The sequence below is a fragment of the Piliocolobus tephrosceles genome, chromosome 2 (assembly GCF_002776525.5).
Source record: "Piliocolobus tephrosceles isolate RC106 chromosome 2, ASM277652v3, whole genome shotgun sequence".
Lineage (NCBI taxonomy): Eukaryota > Metazoa > Chordata > Mammalia > Primates > Cercopithecidae > Piliocolobus > Piliocolobus tephrosceles.
The window spans coordinates 90,902,072-90,920,708 of record NC_045435.1 but is presented as its reverse complement, the minus strand read 5'-3'; the positions used below and the strand labels follow the sequence as shown (position 1 = coordinate 90,920,708).

Below are 18,637 nucleotides of genomic sequence, written 5' to 3'. Positions count from 1 at the left end.
TCTTTGTTGTCAAGCTGTGTAGCTAATTTTAAAAACATGTCTGAGCACAAATAAAAAATTTTGTATATGTAGATTTGTAACATGTAGATTAACAAGTTAATCATTTAGTAATGGTTAAACGTTACTAAACATTAACAATTGCTTTTTAAAACAAGGATAAAACCAAATGTCAATATTGGTATTCATTGGGAAAGCTAGTTAAAATGGTTTTCCAAGAATAAAGATAAATATTGCTTTTATTGGACTTTTTAATCTCTGTTTTAAAGAAAAAGAATTCCATTTTACTTCTCATCCATCCCAAACCAGGGAACGTTTCTTGAGAATGAGGATTATGTTAGTATCTTGTTATTTGCATTTTTGGGCCCCTCATAAGTGTATGTGTTTTATTTGTCAAATGAAGATAGCTATGCTAACTTAGCAGGGCTGTTGTGAAGATTAAAGAGAGTCTTAGGAAAATAACTGGCACATAGTAGATCATAACCGAAGGCGATGTTTTGTTAAAACCACTCTTCTGCCCTTTAGAATAAAGTGTGTAAAGGATACAAAGGGGAGAAGTCCTACCTAATCAAGTTATCTAATAGTACCCTACAGTGTTTACTGAGTATCTTCTGTGTGTCAGGAACTGTCCTACGTCCCAGGGAAATGGCGAGCATCCCCCTTACTGGCTCAGTCATTGTGCCAGTAGTCTTTAATGAGACTGGACCTAACAGGATTTAATTTGTATTCTTTTCTCATGCTAACAGATTCCTTTTCAATTATGAGCTGTACTGATTTTTCTTTGCTTACAGTTACAAGATAATAAAACCTTCCTAGCGATGCTAAACCATGTCTTGAATGTGGATGGATTTTACTTTTCAACAACATATGATTTGACCCATACTTTGCAGCGGCTATCCAACACTAGTCCAGAATTCCAAGAAATGAGTCTTTTGGAAAGGGTAAGCTTGATCTTCAGTTATTTTTATTTTTAGTATTTTAAAACGGACATGTCTCTATTTCATGCATAAAAATTTATATTGATTTTTCTCAGTCCTGGCTATATGTTAGAAACATGTATGAGGCTTTGAAAATATACCCTATTTTAAATATACATCACAATCCCAGCGTGAGAGTCCTTGAATCTGTGTATGTATACAGCCAGAATTGAGAACCATTGGTGTAGATATTCAGAAATCTTTGTATAAACACACAAGTAAGTTATTAGAGGAAAATCTTTCAGAATTTGTATTTTGCATAACTATTACAAGGCTACCAAGTGCTAACTCTCACATGTAAAATCTTCAAACTAGCATTGCATTCATTTGTAATTTCTTAACTCTCAACTCTCAGTGTTCGGTAGTGCAGCAGTTACATTAGCAGTGTAATTAGGCTTATAAAATTCATATTCTAATAGTTGATACTTCTTCTGTAGTGATGGTTATTTATAATTTTTATAACTAAAAATGTAACAAAAGTCACTAAGAATTTGGAAAATGTCCTTTTAAAGTTTTTTTTTATTTTGCTTTTTTTTTTTTTCTTTGAGACAGAGTCTCGCTCTGTCACCTAGGCTGGAGTGCAGTGGTGCAACCTCAGCTCACTACAACCTCTGCCTCCTGGGTTCAAGTGATTCTTGTGTCTCAGCCTCATAAGTAGCTGGAATTACAGGCGTGTACTAACACGCTTGGATAATTTTTAGTGTTTTTAATAGAGATGGGGTTTCGCCATGTTGCCCAGGCTGGTCTCGAACTCCTGGCCGCAAGTGATTCACCCACCTCATCCTCCCAAAGTTCTGGGATTACAGGTGTGAGCCACCGTGCCTGCCCAATCTGCTTTTTTTTTTTTTTTTTAATATACAGCGAATGTATCTTTAAAATTAGGTTTCAGATGATCTCAACTTAAAGTTTCTTTTGTTCAGGAACCTAGATAATTGCTGCCTTAATGTTTTTGACGCACCTTAGTGTTTAATGAGAAGACAGAATTTAAAAGGTCCTTCCATGTTACCTATTAGGTTGGACATGTGAAATTGTCAGTAATTGCCCATTTTTAATCAATAAAAATGGTTATTTCTTATAGTTCAACCTAAATTAATATTTTAGTTGACTGGCTTTTTTGGGTAAGATTTTACACTCTAATTTAGTAAAATTGTATGTAGCCTTAGATGGAAGTTTAGATACAGGCTAAGCATTCAAGAAACTTGGCTTTTAACTACAAAGAGACTTGCTTTTAAAAGCAGTTGCTACATTCTCCATTTGTTTGTGAAACATCTCTACAACGTCAGCCATGTACCAGGCACTATACTAGCCCCTGGGGACCCAGAATGAAGCTGTGGACCCTGTCTTATGGGAGCCTACAGACCGCCAGGGAAGTGGTAGTCAAAGAATGGTTGCTATAATGGAGATATGTACCAAAGTGAGGTGGGATCCTGAAGGAATGAGGGTCTTTGCCTGGGGTTGTCAGGGACAACTTTATAAAGAAAGGTATCTACAGAGGACAGTAACTTTACACAGAAAGATAACTTTTGAGCTGAGACTTGATGAAGATTTGTTTGTCAGGTGACAGTGGGCCAGGGAGGGTTCCAGGCAGAGGTGGTGGCAGAGGCTAAGCTGAAGAAAAAGCCATCTCATCTGTTGGATGAGTTGGGAATTTTTTGTCAGCTAATCAGAAAGTCAGCCAAGTGTGGTGGTTCATGCCTGTAATCCCAACACTTTAGATGGCTGAGGCAGAAGGATAGTTTGAGTCCAGGAGTTCAGGACCAACCTGGGCAACATAGGGAGACCACATCTCTATAAAAAATTTAAAAATTAAACAGGTGTGGTGGCACACACCTGTAATCCCTGCTACTCAGGAGGCTGAGGTGGGAGGATTGCTTGAGATAGAGGCCGCAGTGAGCTGTCATCACGCCACTGTACTCCAGCCGAGGCAACAGCGAGACTGTCTAAAAAAAAAAAAAGGTTAATGTTTTTTTAACTTGGGAATCATAAAAGTGGTAAATGGAACATACATACCCTAAATATTTTAACTTAAAACACAAAGTTTTACATTGGTCAATGTTTTTATGTACGGCCATAGGATTTTCTTTGTTTTTGGTTCCTTGATTCTGAATTGTCTTCCCTGTGTAAATTACATCCATAAGGCTTTCCCATTTGGGCCACTATTTAAAGACTTTGACACTTACAGAGAAATCTGTATGCAGAATCCTGTACATTTTTACTATGTTCTTTTATATATTTTTAGTTGCCACTCCCACTCTGAATTCAACAGCAGTTTTGTTTTAGCAGCTTGCCTCTTACCAAGTTATATTCCAAATCATTTAACTTTATAGAAACAGCAGTCTGTTTTTAGTCTTATTTTATTGATTTATAAAATATTTAGTTAAACTATATAATGAAATAATAAGTATGACTGGCACAGACCACTCGGGAACACACATTTGAATCTCAGGAAGTGCGATTCAGCTGGTTGTGGCCAAGTGCTAAAAGCATTCCCTGTGACTTTTAGAGTTGGGGGTGTGGGTGGTTCATTTGGTATGCTTCATAAATAGAATTGATTAATCTACTGAGTAGAGTCAATTATTTTGTTTGTTTTTTCTTTTTTGAGACAAGAGTCTTGCTGTGTCGCCTAGCCTGGAGTGCAGTGGTGCAATCTTGGCTCATTGCAGCCTCCACCTCCCAGGTTCAAGCGATTCTTGTGCCTTAGCCTCCCCAAGTAACTGGGACTACAGACATGTGCCAACACATCTGACTAATTTTTGTATTTTTAGTAGAGAAAGGGTTTTGCCATGTTGGCTAGGCCAGTCTCGAACTCCTAAATCTCAAGTGATTCGCCTGCCTTGGCCTCTCCGAGTGCTAGGATTGCAGGCATGAGCCACCACGCCTGTCCCTAAGTAGGGTCCGTTAAATATAGATTGTTGAGGGAGCTTCTTCTGTATTTATGAAAGTCAGAGTGGCCAGAGATGAGATCAGAGAGTTAATTAGGGACTGCCAGATCCTAGGACTGATTAGGCCATGCAGAGATTTGGTTCTTTAGATGACAGAGTCGTTGAAGAATTTTTAGCAGATAGGAGACAGGACATGTTAGAGAACTCCTACTGGCAGTATTGTGGAAAAATGGGTGGGGAGGGCTATGCCTAAACTGGAGGCAATGGAAGCTGTGTTAGTAGTTAGGCTGGAGTCAAATGTTGGTCAAGGATAGTGGAAATAGAAATGTAAAAAAGATGGATTTTGAAGAAGATTTAGTACTTGAAAATTAAATGAAAGGGAAAGAAATACCCTAAGACTCCTCCCAAGTTTCTGTCTGGCCTGAGACAATGAGACAGGAATGTCCATAGGAGGTACAGATTTGAGGGGGAGATGTATTTTGTTTGAGACCTATCAAAGAAGACATTGATTGGTGTCATTTTCTTTCTGTAGAAAGTAAGCTTGGCAGGAGATATTTTATTAAATTTTAAAACTTCTCTCAGGCAGATCAGCGGTTTGTATGGAATGGTCATCTTCTAAGAGAACTTTCTGCACAACCAGAGGTAATGTACACTAAATAAAATGTGCTTAATCGTTGCAGTCCAAGCTTTAATTCAATGCATGTTATAAAGTGACTTCCTAATCACCAAGAATTTTGAGAAACAAATCTAATTTAACTTTGTAACTTACAAACTTGGATCAGGTCTACCCTGGCACATCATTCTAGGTTGAAGAAGCCTAATTATTTTACTCTGATCTTCTATAGAAACCTTAAGTAAAAATACATTGCTTTGTCTAAGAGAGATACAGTGGGTCTTGGTACATGGATAATGAAGAAATGAGGGGCCAGAGCCAAGTTCCCTGGCCAAGGGGAGAGCTCTGTTTTTGTCTTCCTTTGGGGATGAGACTCCCTTCAGTCACCCAGGAGAGACATGCACAGGCACTACCTTCTTCTGTCGTTTGTCTGCACATACGAGGTGTAAACAGGGAGGCCCAGCTAGGGAAACATGATATATTACTGAATCTAGGTAAATAGATGTGTCTAATTACTTTATTTCTTGTCATTTGCTATGCTTTTTTTGGAAAAGTAGTTTGAGCTGCAAACAATTAGCATGGGATATCTTTTCCCTGGAGGAGTGAAGTTGTAGGCAAAGACTGAAAAGGAGGTAAACATTCTGTAACTTCATGTAGCTTTATTAGTGTTCCAAAATCTGTGAATATTCAAGCTCAAATGATTGTAATGCATACTTAATGTTACATTAGAGAAATTTTTTTAAAATTATGTTACCCATAAGTTTACTACCTTGTTATGTTTGTATATTACCTCCCTATGTGTACATATTTTTATATAATGCTCATTTATTTTTAAAGTGTATTTGTTCTAAATATGTATCTTCATTTCAGGTTCATCGGTTTGCCCTTCCAGTGTTACATGGCTGTATCCTTACATGACATTACTCTTTAGTTTCTAGATGCCTTTATTTAAACTTTATTATAAGGCAGATTTAGAGATAGTCTCAAATACTCCATAAGGAGAGTATTTCAGAATTAATAGAACTTGCTGTTGATAAGAAAATCAAACTCATTGCCATTTTGGTTTTTTTTTTTAGAATGAACTTTTCAGACTATACGACTCTCTCTCTGTTCAAGAGTTCTGGGGCTGGTTGTTTAAAGAGAAGGAATATGTATACTGTATTTTGCCTTTATTTGATGTTATCTTTTATCAGTAAATTACACATAAGTAGTTTGGACCTGGCTGTTGAAAGCTTTCCTTAGTACATAATTTGAAAAGTTAGACTTAGGCCGGGCACGGTGGCTTGCACTTCCAGTCCCAGTTACTCAGGAGGCTGAGGTGGGAGGATGACTGGAGTCCAGGAGTTTGAGGCTGCAGTGAGCTATGATGGCACCACTGCACTCCAGCCTGGGTGACAGGGTCAAAAAAAGTGTGACTCCGACACTAGTGTGGGTAATAACTTGGAGAGGAGAATTACCATTAAAAATTTTATTTGTCATTTGAAATAGTGACAGATAAATGAAAATAGGTAGAGAGTACAAAGAATATTGCGTAGGAGAGAAATCAGAGTACAGATACAAAATGCGTATTGATTATCTAATGGTAGGTTCATTTTAAAAACAAATCTGTATCATAGACATCATAATAAAAATAAAGCAGCCAAGTGCACTGGCTCTTAAAGGATACATAAGCACAGTATATGCCGATGAGTGCCTATCCAGTTACGTGCCACATACTGACATTTCAGTCAGCGACAGACCACGTATGTGGTGGTGGTCCTACAAGATTATAATACCATATTTTTACTGTATCTTTTCTATGTTTAGATATGTTGAGATACACAAATACCATTGTGTTAACAATTGCCTACAGTATTTAGTACAGTAACATGCTATACAGGTTTGTAGCTAAGGAGCAATGGGCTATATACCATGTAGCCTAGGTGTGCGGTAGGCTGTGCCATCTAGATTTGTGTAAGTACCCTCTATAATGTATAGGATTGTCTGACGATACATTTCTCAGAATGTACCCCTATTAAGTGATGCATGACTGTAATCAGGATTGTGCTCTGCAGAAAATGGTGATGACATCTTTCTATCAAGCACATGTAAGAAGCTTATCAGTACAAGTCTATTATTTATTTATTCATTATGTTAATATAATTTCACTAAACTTACGCTTGTTATACTTAAAACCCAAAAAGTTATGGAGGAAACATGTTCCACAGTTACAGGGGAATAAAAATTAGAAAATTTTGGGATAAAAGCTCATTTATTTTTGCTTCCCCAAACCCCCACCCCGAGCTTTCCATGTTGTCCTAAGGACAAAATAAGAATAAATGTGTTTATTCGGCTGAACGCAGTGGCTCACGCCTGTAATCCCAGCTACTTGGGAGGCTGAGGCAGGAGTATCACTTGAACCCAGGAGGCAGAGGTTGCAGTGAGCCGAGATCTCACCACTGCACTCCAGCCTGGGCAACAGAGCAAGATTCTGTCTCAAAAAAAGTGTTCTTATTTAGTGCCTTAAATTATTTGGACCAAATAAATTATTTGCACCAAAAAACTATGGTGTTTTTTGTTTTTTGTTTTTTCAAAATGAGATTGTGAATGGACAAACAATATTAAGTGAGGTTATAAAACCTTTTTTTCTAGGCAATTTTAGAAACAGCTTACCCATTTACCTTTAAATTGAAAGCTTTAAATGAGCTTTTCTTTAGTGTGGCTTGTTGACTAGAAGTAAACTCATATGTTTCACATACATACAGAGACATTAATAAGTAAAATGACCCCAAGACAGGAACATGACTGGAATAGAGAATGGACAGAGAGAGGCGGGAGCTGTGTTCAGAGAATCAGCTCAGCCCAAATGACTCGGCCTTATAAGCCATGGGAAGAACTGTGGCTTTTACTTTAAATGTGATGGGGACAGGCATAGTGGCTCATGTCTGTAATCTCAGTGCCTTGGGAGGCTGAAGCAGGAGGATCCTTTGAGGCCAGGAATTCAAGACCAGCCTGGAGAACATATTGAGACCCTGTCTCTACAAAAAATTTTTTAAAATTAGGCATGGTGGCATGTGCCTGTAGTCCCACCTGCTCAGGGGGCTGATTCAGGAGGATCACTTGACCCCATTTTGAAGCTGCAGTGAGCTGTGATCACACCAGTGTACCCTAGCCTGGGTGACAGAGCAAGACCTCTACTCAAAAGATTTTTGAGAAGGGGAAAATTAGTGAAGGTGCATGCTAGAGTGATGTCCAAGAATGTGTGAGGTGGGTGGGGTCAGCGCACAGGTAGAGGGCCTGGTGTGGACTGCTCACCTCCCACTGTAGAAGGGAAGCAGATTGGATGTGGATGCTGGTGGTGTGTAAACATGATTGGGGCCTATGGAGGGCTTTTATTTTTACAGCGCCATATAAAGTGACATAATGGGCTGTGAGTGGGATGAGAGAAATGTTGCAGGTTGAGGGTAGTATGTGAAATAGCCATCCTGGAGAGAAGGCGTGGATGTCCCTGGGAGTAACTCACTGATGAAAGGCTAGAAGTAAATACATTCACATTTTAAAAGTTAATGCTGATGGGATTCAGTTTTTATTTTACTCTTTTTCCTTTCATGCTTTCTGAATTCTCTAAAGTGTATATGTTTTTGTCTTACAATCAGAGGAACATGATTCTTAAAGGAGTCAGTCATATTCTCTGCTAGATTTTAAGAGCAGGCTTATCTGCCCTGCTCGTCTTTGTGCCCTGGCTCAAAATAGATAATTTGGGTGAGTAAGGGAGCAAATACTACCTTGGAGTCTTCTCTAGTGCTGTGGGCTTCAAAGGAAAGTGAATTGGGAGCTCAAGAGGAGCCCTTATCAAGTCTAATGATACCAAGTAATAGAGATGAGTCATTAGCAACTCAACTCATTGCTGATGTTATTAGGTACCATTTTGAAAATCATTTGGTGTTCTTTTGTGAATTTGCCAGCACTTCTCCAGTGCCTACCCAATACATTCATACCAGGAGGTCTTTCCAGAATGTTCACAGTACCATGTTAGAGCAATACCATGAACATCACAAGGGCTTGAAGTTTATAAATAGTGTAGTTTCATTTTTACAAAAAAGCAAGCTGTGTGTTTCTAAGTCGTGGTTGCATGTGATGAAACTAAATAGGAGATTTAGATAGGAGAATGGTCTCCATAAAACAGAATAGTTACTTCTAGGTGGGAACACAATTGGATAGAATAGGGAAGGAGCAGATAAATAGATTCACGGTTTTGGTACTGTTTTGAAGTTGGATGGTAGGTTCACAAATACTTTATTATGCTGTTATGCTTTATAATGGATGCATCAAATTATATTAAGAAAAAGTATTACATATAGAAAATACCATAAACAAACCTCAACAAATGTGGAAGGAGAAAAAGTAAGGCCATTGAAACAATAAAACCTTTCTGTCATACCCCCTTGCTCCCCCAGCCACAGTGTGGCAAACATTAAAAAGCAGACAATAAATTAGCCAGACATGGTGGCATGTGCCTGTAGTCCCAGCTATCTGGGAGGCCAAGGTGGGAGGATGGTTTGGGCCCAGGAGTTTGAGGCTGCAGTGAGCCTTGATGGTGCCACTGCACTCCAGCCTGGGTAGCACAGCAAGAGCCTCTCTCTCAAGTAAATAAATGCATAAATAATTTTTTTTTTTTTTAAAAAGCAGACAATATCAAATGTTGGTAAAGGTGAGAAGCCAAAGTAGTTCTTGAAACAATATGGAATTTCCTAATAAGATCAGATGAGGAATATACTCTGTAACCCAGCAGTACTGCTCCTTAGAGCCACTTCTGCTTGTTCTGTACAGAGATGTTTATTGCAACACTGTATAAAACTGGAAACACCTGGCATGTCCATGGACAGTAGAATGGATAAGTAACTGTAATCTAGTCATGTAGTAGAATATTATACAGCCATAGCAGCAGCAAATGAACCTCCTGAATATAATGAGCAAATAAGGAGAACTGAAAGAATACATACAGGTTAATTCCTGTTATATTAAAAAAATAAAAATAAAAAAGCCAAAAGCTGTGCAGACTAAACAGGAAGTTGTTTAGTGGCAAGACTAGAAAGGCAAGGGAATGATGAGCTGAGTGGATAGTAGTTACTTCTTAGAGAGCAGTAAGAGAGCCACACAGAAAGGTGCTTCAAAGATGCTAGTGGGTACAAAGGGGTATGTGTATGTGTAATTTTAAAAATCATGATCAAATATATTTAATAAACAGTTTGCCTTTTTGATCATTTTTAGATGTGTAATTCAGTGAGTGGCATTAATTTCATTCACAGTGTTGTGCAACCAGCATCCTGTTTCCATCACTCCAGTAAGAAATTCTTACCCATTTAATATCAACTCCCCATACTAAATGGGTATTTAACTATTGTAAATAGTTGCATACATTATATTTTACTGTTTATTATATTTCATAATAAAAACATTGAATGTAAGAGGTATGCCAATTCCAAAGGCTTTTGCAACCCTTTACTCTGGGAACGAAGTGGAGAGATCAGCCTTTAGAATTTCTAGGTATATGACTGTTTATATTACTGAATGGTGTAGGAAGTGTCCTATAGCATATGCTATTATTAGTTAAGGGAAATAACTTTATATAAAGAAGGGGAAGATACAGTCTTTCATATTGAGGTTCACCTTTTCTATTTTGAGGATAAGGTACAGTCAGAATTTCCATTTCTAGGTAACTTTTGTTTAATTCACTTTAATCTGTGAAGCTTCATATGCTTACCAGCTGTTATGGCTAATTTATAATTATGTGTCATGCATTTCATTTTTTTTTTTTTCCTTAACTACAGTAGCCTAGACTTCCCTCCCCCGCTTTTTCGTTTCTTATTTGAAAGTTAATCTATTTTAAATTTATGTTTTCCATTCAGAGTAGATTTTTCAGTGATGTAGTTTATACTTAACTCTTTAGAAAGTAATTGAGGATATCAGGAAAAGGGAAGCATATCATTTAAATAAAAACACCGTAGTGAACTTCTTAAACATATTGCATTCATGTCATAGGGTTATTAACTTGACAGAGCTTCACAGTTGATTATAGTACTAAGGGCTTGTGAATATTCAGGAAGATTTGCATACTCTCATTTTTTCTCTTAAAGACCATTATTAGGGTAGATGCATTCAAACAATCTAGAAACAATGCTTATGATTTCTATTATATGTTGTATTTTTCTTAATGTAGCTAAGTTATTACCATGCATTCATGTTCTATTAATGGAAAATACTTTGATTGGATTCTCATCTCGAGGAGGAGCTGTTTCAGAGCTGGTGTGCGCTATTATGTAAGAGGTGAGATTAATTTTGTCAGCATGGATCATATCTGTAATTAATATTTTGTCTTACAGTAACAAGAATGTAACCTTTTGTATTTTATTTGTTTTCATTATCATTTGATAGCCTTGCTAAGTATTTATCTCCTACTTCATTATAATAATTAGGTAGGTCTTCCGTGTTTCAGCTACTGTAATTACATTGCAAATGTTAATGTTATACTTGTAGGCTGCTGCTGCTTACTGCTTGAAGAGGAGCTGATCATGTTGTTTGCTGGATATCTGAAAGCACAGCTGAACTCAGTGTAGTTTTCAGTAACCTAACCTAGAAAGTATTTTCTTGTATTGCCTTTAGGTTTTTTTGCATGCATGAAGCTAGTCATTTGCTTTATGCATTCAACTTTGTGAACATTTACATTTTGAGCATTTATTTTCCAGACTTTGTGCTAGCAACATGCTTATTTCGCTGAACTAAACTTTAAAAATCTGTATTAAAGCTTACTGTCATTATGAAAAGGAGTTTCTCCAATCTTTCTATTTTTTTTTAACCAGAATATATCAGCATATTTTATGGCTGTAAGCCATTAAATAAATTGTAGCTTGGGGCCAGAAAGTTGTAGAGATTATTTGCTTAATATCTCTTGTAGCAGAGGAAGAATAACATTGAGTGTGTGACCTGGCCAAGATCACAAACCAAATTAGAGTTAGCAACTCTCTTGTAACTAGATTTTCTTGGATGGAAACATAGTTTTTGATTAAATTTTTTGAACAGGTAGTGCATTTACATATTTCAAATATCAAAAAGTATTTTTTTAATGCGATAAAAAATATCTCCCATTTCTCACCTCATCTGCTGGGTTCTTACCCCCTTACCAGCTAATCAGATGTTAGTTTCTTGTTTATCCTTCCGGATAATTTTTATGCTAATACAGGTATGTGCCCTTCTCTTCCTCCTTTTTTTAGACAGTGATAATATTCTATACATATTTTTCTGTACCTTGGTTCCTTTTTTTCTTAATATGTCTGGCAAATCTTTTCATAAAGATCTTTCTTTCATACACAGAAACACACATACTATCTCTCACTCTGACTCTCACTTTTAAAAATAACTGGATGTTGTTCCTTAGTGGGAATTATGAAAGGAAGCAAGGATAGCCTGTGCCTCTGACAAGTAATCTCATAAAGTATTGAGGAGTCATGTCATTGCTGATTTGGCTCAATAATTTTGGCCCCTTCTGGTGATATGGTAACAAAAACAGTGATACTTCGCATATACCTCCAAATGTTATATGTGAGAAATATGTGAGATAGAAAGGATGTTAGGAAATATTTGGCACAGTTAAAAATCCATTGATTTCTTTCTGATAATTTGGTAATTTGGGTCAGGGACTAGCTTGAAAGTTGCATTTGCTTAGCAAGCTTTTCCTTGTAAAAATAGATTATGTAAACAAATTTTTAAAGGAATGCTTCAAATATTTGAAAGAACTAAACAGTATCAAGAATCCACTTTGCTTTTTGAACTAGGTTTTGTGAGCATATTTATGGAATTACAGAGGATCACATACAGTTTTTGTGTTTTCATTTTCATAATTAAAATCAGTATAAGCATCTGCTGGAGACCATTTGCACTGTTATAACAAAATATTTTAAAATGGCCTATATTCACCAGGTGTGGTGGCTCACGCCTGTAATTCCAGCACTTTGGGAGGGCGAGGTGGGCGGATCACCTGACGTTGGGAGTTCGAGACCAGCCTGACCAACATGTAGAAACCCCATCTCTACTAAAAATACAAAAATTAGTGGGGCGTGCTGGCGCATGCCTGTAATCCCAGCCACTTGAGAGGCTAAGGCAGGAGAATTGCTTGAACCTGGGAGGCAGAGGTTGTGGTGAGCTGAGATCACGCCATTGTACTCCAGCTTGGGCAACAAGAGTGAAATTCCGTCTCAAAAAATAAATAAATAAAAATAAAATGGCCTGTATTTACGTTGAGTATTGTGTTGTTACTAAGTATAATTACCTAAATTGATAGTGTTACCTTTCAAACTAGTATTTTTCAAATTAGGATCTATGGACATTTTCTCAGGGATCCTTGAGAATTTTTTTTTTTTTCTTTAAAAGATGTCTGAAGTTTGAGAAACACTATTTTAGAGGAATTTTGCGTGTAGGAACAATCAGTGTATTTAAGAGCAACCAACTTCATCTGTTTATTACTAGGTTTTTATACTCCTCTTTAAGCCTGTTTAAAGTGAGTGAGCTTCTGTTAGTTTTCTGATCATGTATAATGAGTTTGTTTGAATTGTATTTTCATAATGACTTTTCCACTAATTTGAACTGACTTAGTTCTCTCCAAGTTAACCTGAATTAGTGGGTTTCTGAAGTGTTTCTTTACGTAATCAGTATAGTTAATTCTTAATTTTTTTTCTACTTAGGAATTGATTCTGAAGGCCATGCAGCTAACTTTGTAGAAACAGAACAAATTGTGCACTACAATGGGAGCAAAGCTTCATTTGTACAGGCAAGTTGTTAGTCTCTTAGGCAGTCAGTGAGTTGGCCTTTTCTGCTTGGATTATAATTTTCTGTCATGTTGCAATTTCCCTCTTTTCCCTTCTCCTCTGTTCTTATATAATATTTTTATCTACAGTGCAGAAAAAGTTCACCCCAAGAAAGGAAAGTCCATTAATCTGGCACTAACCTACTGACATTTCCTGCCCTTAAATTAAATCCCTGGAGGAGAGGGTAGGCTAGGAGGTGCAAGGAGAGTTATGGAAATGGAGCCATCTGTCTGTTGAACCATTTACATGTATTCAGGGCAGTGATGATAGGACAAGCTGATGGCTTATGATTGACTTTACCTGCCACTGCGAGATGTCTCTTCTGTTGCCTTAGGGAGTTGTGGACCACTTGCTGCTCCAGAGCGTTAGTGTCCAAATGTATTCATATGTTGATAAACATATCCATTTGAAAATGAATAAAGCAATTTTCTAATTTTTTCATAATGCCAAATTATATAACAGATGTAACCTGTTAATTTTTACTCATAGATAAATGTAGAATTTCGGGGAAATAAAGAACTATCTACTACACAAATGCTGTGTATATAAAACTAGAAGGAGAAAAAGTTCTAAATGTTTTTTCATAAAATATGAACTTTAGGAGAGATACACATGGATTTTTAAAATAGTTGGTAGGTTGTATTACTTTTTTCCCTTGCATGTTCATTAATTTATATACCGCTGACAATAAGTAAGGTGAGAAAAACAAGTATGTTTGTGTTTCTTTTCACATTTCTCTCTTTTCTTTTAGACTCGAGGATCAATACCTGTTTTCTGGTCCCAAAGACCAAACCTCAAGTACAAACCACTGCCACAAATCAGCAAAGTAGCAAATCATGTGTGTATGCCTTTTTGTTGGCTAAAAATAGAAGCTTAATAGCATTATAATTTGCATGTAAAGAATGTGTTTACTCCCCTAAATCAGCATTCAACATCTTTGAGGCTCTTCTTGGTTCTAGCACATAGTAAACCCCTAAACCAAAAGTTGTGTAGGTGGCATGTTAGAAATATAGAAAAGCAAACTATGATTGAATGGCGTGGCAAGTAAGGATTTAAGAGATCTCAGTAAGATTTGTAAATTTATGCTTTTTAGAGTACTTAATATATTCCTCTGAGGTTGTACTCAGAATTAAAGTGGTAGTGTTGCAGCTCAGAGTAAAATATGACATTTAGAATATCTAGAAGACATAGTTCACATCCTGACATCATTCTTTTGAATATAGAAATAAGACATTTAAGGAGGTCCTTTTAAAATATTATAAATATTTAAATTGTATTTATAAATTACATAATGTACTCCAGTAAAATATGTAACTCTTTTCTCTCTAGATGGATGGTTTCCAAAGGCATTTTGATTCCCAAGTAATTATTTATGGAAAACAAGTTATAATCAATCTGGTATGTTTCTTACGTTTCTTGGGTTGGGGGCGGAGGAAACCTTAACTTTTTCTTGACAGAAAATTTACTATTTTAACCATTTTTAAGTATACAGTTCAGTGGCATTAAGTAGTTCGTAATGTACAACCATCATCACTGTGCATTTCCACAACATTTCATCATACCAGACAGAAACTCTATCCATTAAATAATTAACTTCCTGTTACCTCCCTCCCCACGGCCCCTGGTAATTCTGTTTTACTTTCTGTCGCTCTGAATTTGTCTATTCTGAGTACCCCTATGTAAGTGGAGTAATACAATATTTGTCTTTTTTAATGTTTTTAAGGTTCATCCATCTTGTAGCTTGTATAGAATTTCATTCTTTTTTTTAAGACTGAAGAATATTCCGTTGTGTGTGTGTGTGTGTGTGTGTATAAACATTGGTGGTGTACAAGGACCTGTTTGATCGAGTCCCTGTTTTCAGTTCTTTTAGGCTTTTACCTAGAAGTAGAATTTCTGGATCATATGGTGATTCTATGTTTGACTCTTTGAGGAACCACCGTACTGTTTGCCATAGCGGCTGCACCATTTTGTATTCCCACCAGCAATACACCAGTTCCAGTTTCTTCATATCCTTGCTGACAATTGTTGTTTTCTGTTTTGTGTGCGTGTGTGTGTGTGTGTATGAGTTTTTAATTATAGCCATCCTGATGAGTGTGGAGTGGTGTCTCGCGGTGTTGAGTTGATTTATGTTTCTCTGATGATTTGTGTGATTTTGAGCATCTTTTCATGTGCTGATTGGCCATTTATGTATCTTCTTTGGAGAAATGTCTACGTAAATCCTTTGGCTCTTTTTTAATCAGGTCGTTTTTGTTTCAGTTGTAGTCATTCTTAATGAAGTCTGGATATTTATCTCTTAGCAGACAAGTGCTTTACAAATATTTTCTCCCGCTCTTTAGGTTGATTTTTTACTGTCTTAACAATGTCCTTGGGATACAAATTGTTTAAGTCCAGCTTATCTAGTTTTTCTTTTGTTGCCTCTGCTCTTGGTGTCAAATTCAAGAAATTGTCACCAAATCCAGTAACATAAAGTTACCCCTGTATTTTCTTCTTAAGAGTCTTTATAGTTTTAGATCTTACAGGCCTTTGGTCTGTTTTGAGTTAATTTTTGTTTTGTCTATGTGTGTGTGTTACTTCTTATCATTGCACATGAGTTAATTTTTGTATATAGTGTAGGGGTAAGGGTCCAACTTCATTCTTTTGCATATGGATATCCAGTTTTCCCAGCACCATTTATAAAAGACTGTTCTTTTCCTTTGAATAGAGTCTGTCACCCTAATAAAAAAATCAGTTGAACACATATGTAAGGGCTTATCTTGAGGCTCTATTCTAGTCCATTGGTCTCTGTGTCTGTCCTTAGGACGAGATAACACTATTTTGGTTACTACAGCTTTGTGTAATAAGTTTTAAAATCAGGAAATGTGATAATTCCAACTTCCTTCTCCTTTTTCAAAATAATTTTGGCTACTTGAGATCCCTTGAGATTGCTTATGAATTTTAGGCTTGGTTTTTCTATTTCTTCAAACAATGGCATTGAGATTTTAGTAGCAATTACATTGAATTGACAGATTGATCACTTTGAATAGTACTGTTTTCTTGGTAATATTGTCTGTCAGTCCAGCAATGCAGATGTCTTCATTTATTTATGTTTTAAAAAATTTCTTTCAGCAATATTTTGCAGTTTTCAGTGTACATGCATTTCACGTCCTTGTTTAAATTTATTTTTGAGTATTTATGCCTGAATTGTGCTTTTGTTTGTTTGTTTTGCTATTGTAAATGAAATTGTTTTTGTAGTTTCCTTTTTGGATATTTCATTGTTAGTATATAGAAATGCAGCTGATTATTGTGTCTTGATTTTTGTATGCTGCAACTTTGTTGAATTTATAATCTCCAATAGCTATTTTCCAGAATTTTTAGGGTTTTCTGTATATAAAATCCTGTCACCTGTGAACAGAGATAATTTTATGCTTCCTTTCCAATTTGGATGCCTTTTTTTTTTTTTTTCTTTTCTCTTGCCTAATTGCTGTCACTAGAACTACTAATACTATGTTGAACAGAAATTGTGAAAGCAAGTATCCTTGCCTTATTCCTTTTCTTAGGAGAAAAGCTTTTGGTCTTTCATCGTTAAATATGATATTAGCTGTGGGTTTTTCACATAATGGCCTTTATGTTGAGGAACTTTCCTCCTTTTTCTAAGTTATCCAGTTGAATGTTTTTGTCAAGAAGGGGTGTTGAATTTTGTCAGATACTTTTCTGTATCCATCGAGATGCTTGTTTGTTTTTTTCCCTTCATTCTATGAATGTGGTGTATTATACTGATTGATTTTCATATATTGAACCAGCCTTACATTGTGGGAATAAATCCCTTTGGTCATGGTATATACTTTTTAAATATGCTGCAGAATTTGGTGTGCTAGTGTTTGGTTGGGGGATTTTTACATTAATACTCATAAAGGATATTGGCCTGTAGTTTTCTTTTCTTGTAATATCTTTGTCTAGTTTTGATATCAGGATAATCTTATCTTTACAGAATAAGTTAGAAAGTGTTCTCTCCATCTTTTTGTTAGAGTTTGAGGAAGACTGGTGTTAATTCTTTAAATTTTAGTAGAATTCACTGGTGAGTTCACTAGTAAAGCCATCTAGTCCAGGTTTTTCTTTGTTAGGAGACTTTTTTTTTTTCTGTTTGTTTTCATTACTGATACGATCTCCTTACTATGTATTGGTCTATTTAGGTTTTCTATTTTTTTCATGATTCAGTTTTGGCAGATTATGTGTCTAGGAATTTGCCAATCTGGGTTTTCCTACTTGTTGGCATACAGTTGTTCATAGTATTCTCTTAAATCCTTTTTATTTCTCAGAAATTGGTAGTAATGTTCACTGTCACTCCTGATTTTAGTAATTTGAGTCTTTTGTTTCGTTTTGGTCATTCTAGCTAAGAGTTTGTGAATTTTATTGATCTTTTCAAAGTTCAACTTTTAGTTTTATTGACTTTATTGTTTTTATATTTTCTATTTTATTTATCTCTAATTTTTATTATTTCCTCTGGTAGCTTTGGGTTTAGTTTGCTCTTCTTTTTCTTGTTCCTTAAAGTGTAAAATTAGGTTATTGCTTTGAGGTTTTCTTTTTTAATGTATGCATTTACAGCGAGAAATTTTCCTCAGCACTGCTTTTGCTTTATTTCATACATTTGGTGTATTGTATTTTTGTTTTCATTTGTCTCAGGTATTTTCTAATTTCTCTTTCTGGGATTTTGTCTTTGAACCAGTGGTTCAGTGTGTTGTTGGTTTTTCACGTTTGTGAAATTTCTAGTTTTCCTTCTATTCTTGATTTTTAGCTTTCTGTTGTGATCAGAATATATACTTAATGTGATTTGAATTTTTAAAAATGTGTTAAAACTTGTTTTGTGGCCTAGAGTATAGTTTGTCTTAGAGAATATTTCATGTGTACTTGTAAAAAATGTGTATTCTGCTGTTATTGGGTAGAGTAATATGTATGTGTCTGTTGGGTCTGATTGGCTTATGATGGTGTTTAAATTCTCTATTTTATTCTGTATTTGCTTATTCGTCTCTGTCTCATTGTTCTATTGTTGAAAGTAGGGTATTGAAGTTTCCTTTTTTTTTTGGAGACAGTCTCTGTCTGTTGCCCAGGCTAGAGTACAGTGGCGTGAACTCGGCTCACGGCAAGTTTCCACCTCCCGGGTTCATGCCATTCTCCTGCCTCAGCCTCCTGAGTAACTGGGACTACAGGCACCCACCACCACACCCAGCTAATTTTTTGTATTTTCAGTAGACACAGGGCCTCACTATTTAGCCAGGATGGTCTCAATCTCCTGACCTCGTGATCTACCCACCTCTGCCTCCCAGAGTGCTGGGATTACAGGCGTGAGCCACC

General features: G+C 36.3%; 1 protein-coding gene across 2 annotated transcripts in view; it reads left to right on the top strand.

Annotated features, from left to right (window-relative positions):
* The window catches only part of SACM1L (SAC1 like phosphatidylinositide phosphatase), a 54,666-nt gene that overhangs the window by 18,501 nt on the left and 17,528 nt on the right, over positions 1-18,637 (top strand). For both annotated transcript variants that reach the window (XM_023231312.3, XM_023231313.3), the window contains 7 exons: positions 789-938; positions 4,439-4,498; positions 5,340-5,373; positions 10,674-10,775; positions 13,187-13,272; positions 14,061-14,147; positions 14,639-14,707. In XM_023231312.3, coding sequence (XP_023087080.1) covers positions 789-938; positions 4,439-4,498; positions 5,340-5,373; positions 10,674-10,775; positions 13,187-13,272; positions 14,061-14,147; positions 14,639-14,707 — 588 coding nt within the window. The remainder of the gene's footprint in view (positions 1-788; positions 939-4,438; positions 4,499-5,339; positions 5,374-10,673; positions 10,776-13,186; positions 13,273-14,060; positions 14,148-14,638; positions 14,708-18,637) is intronic.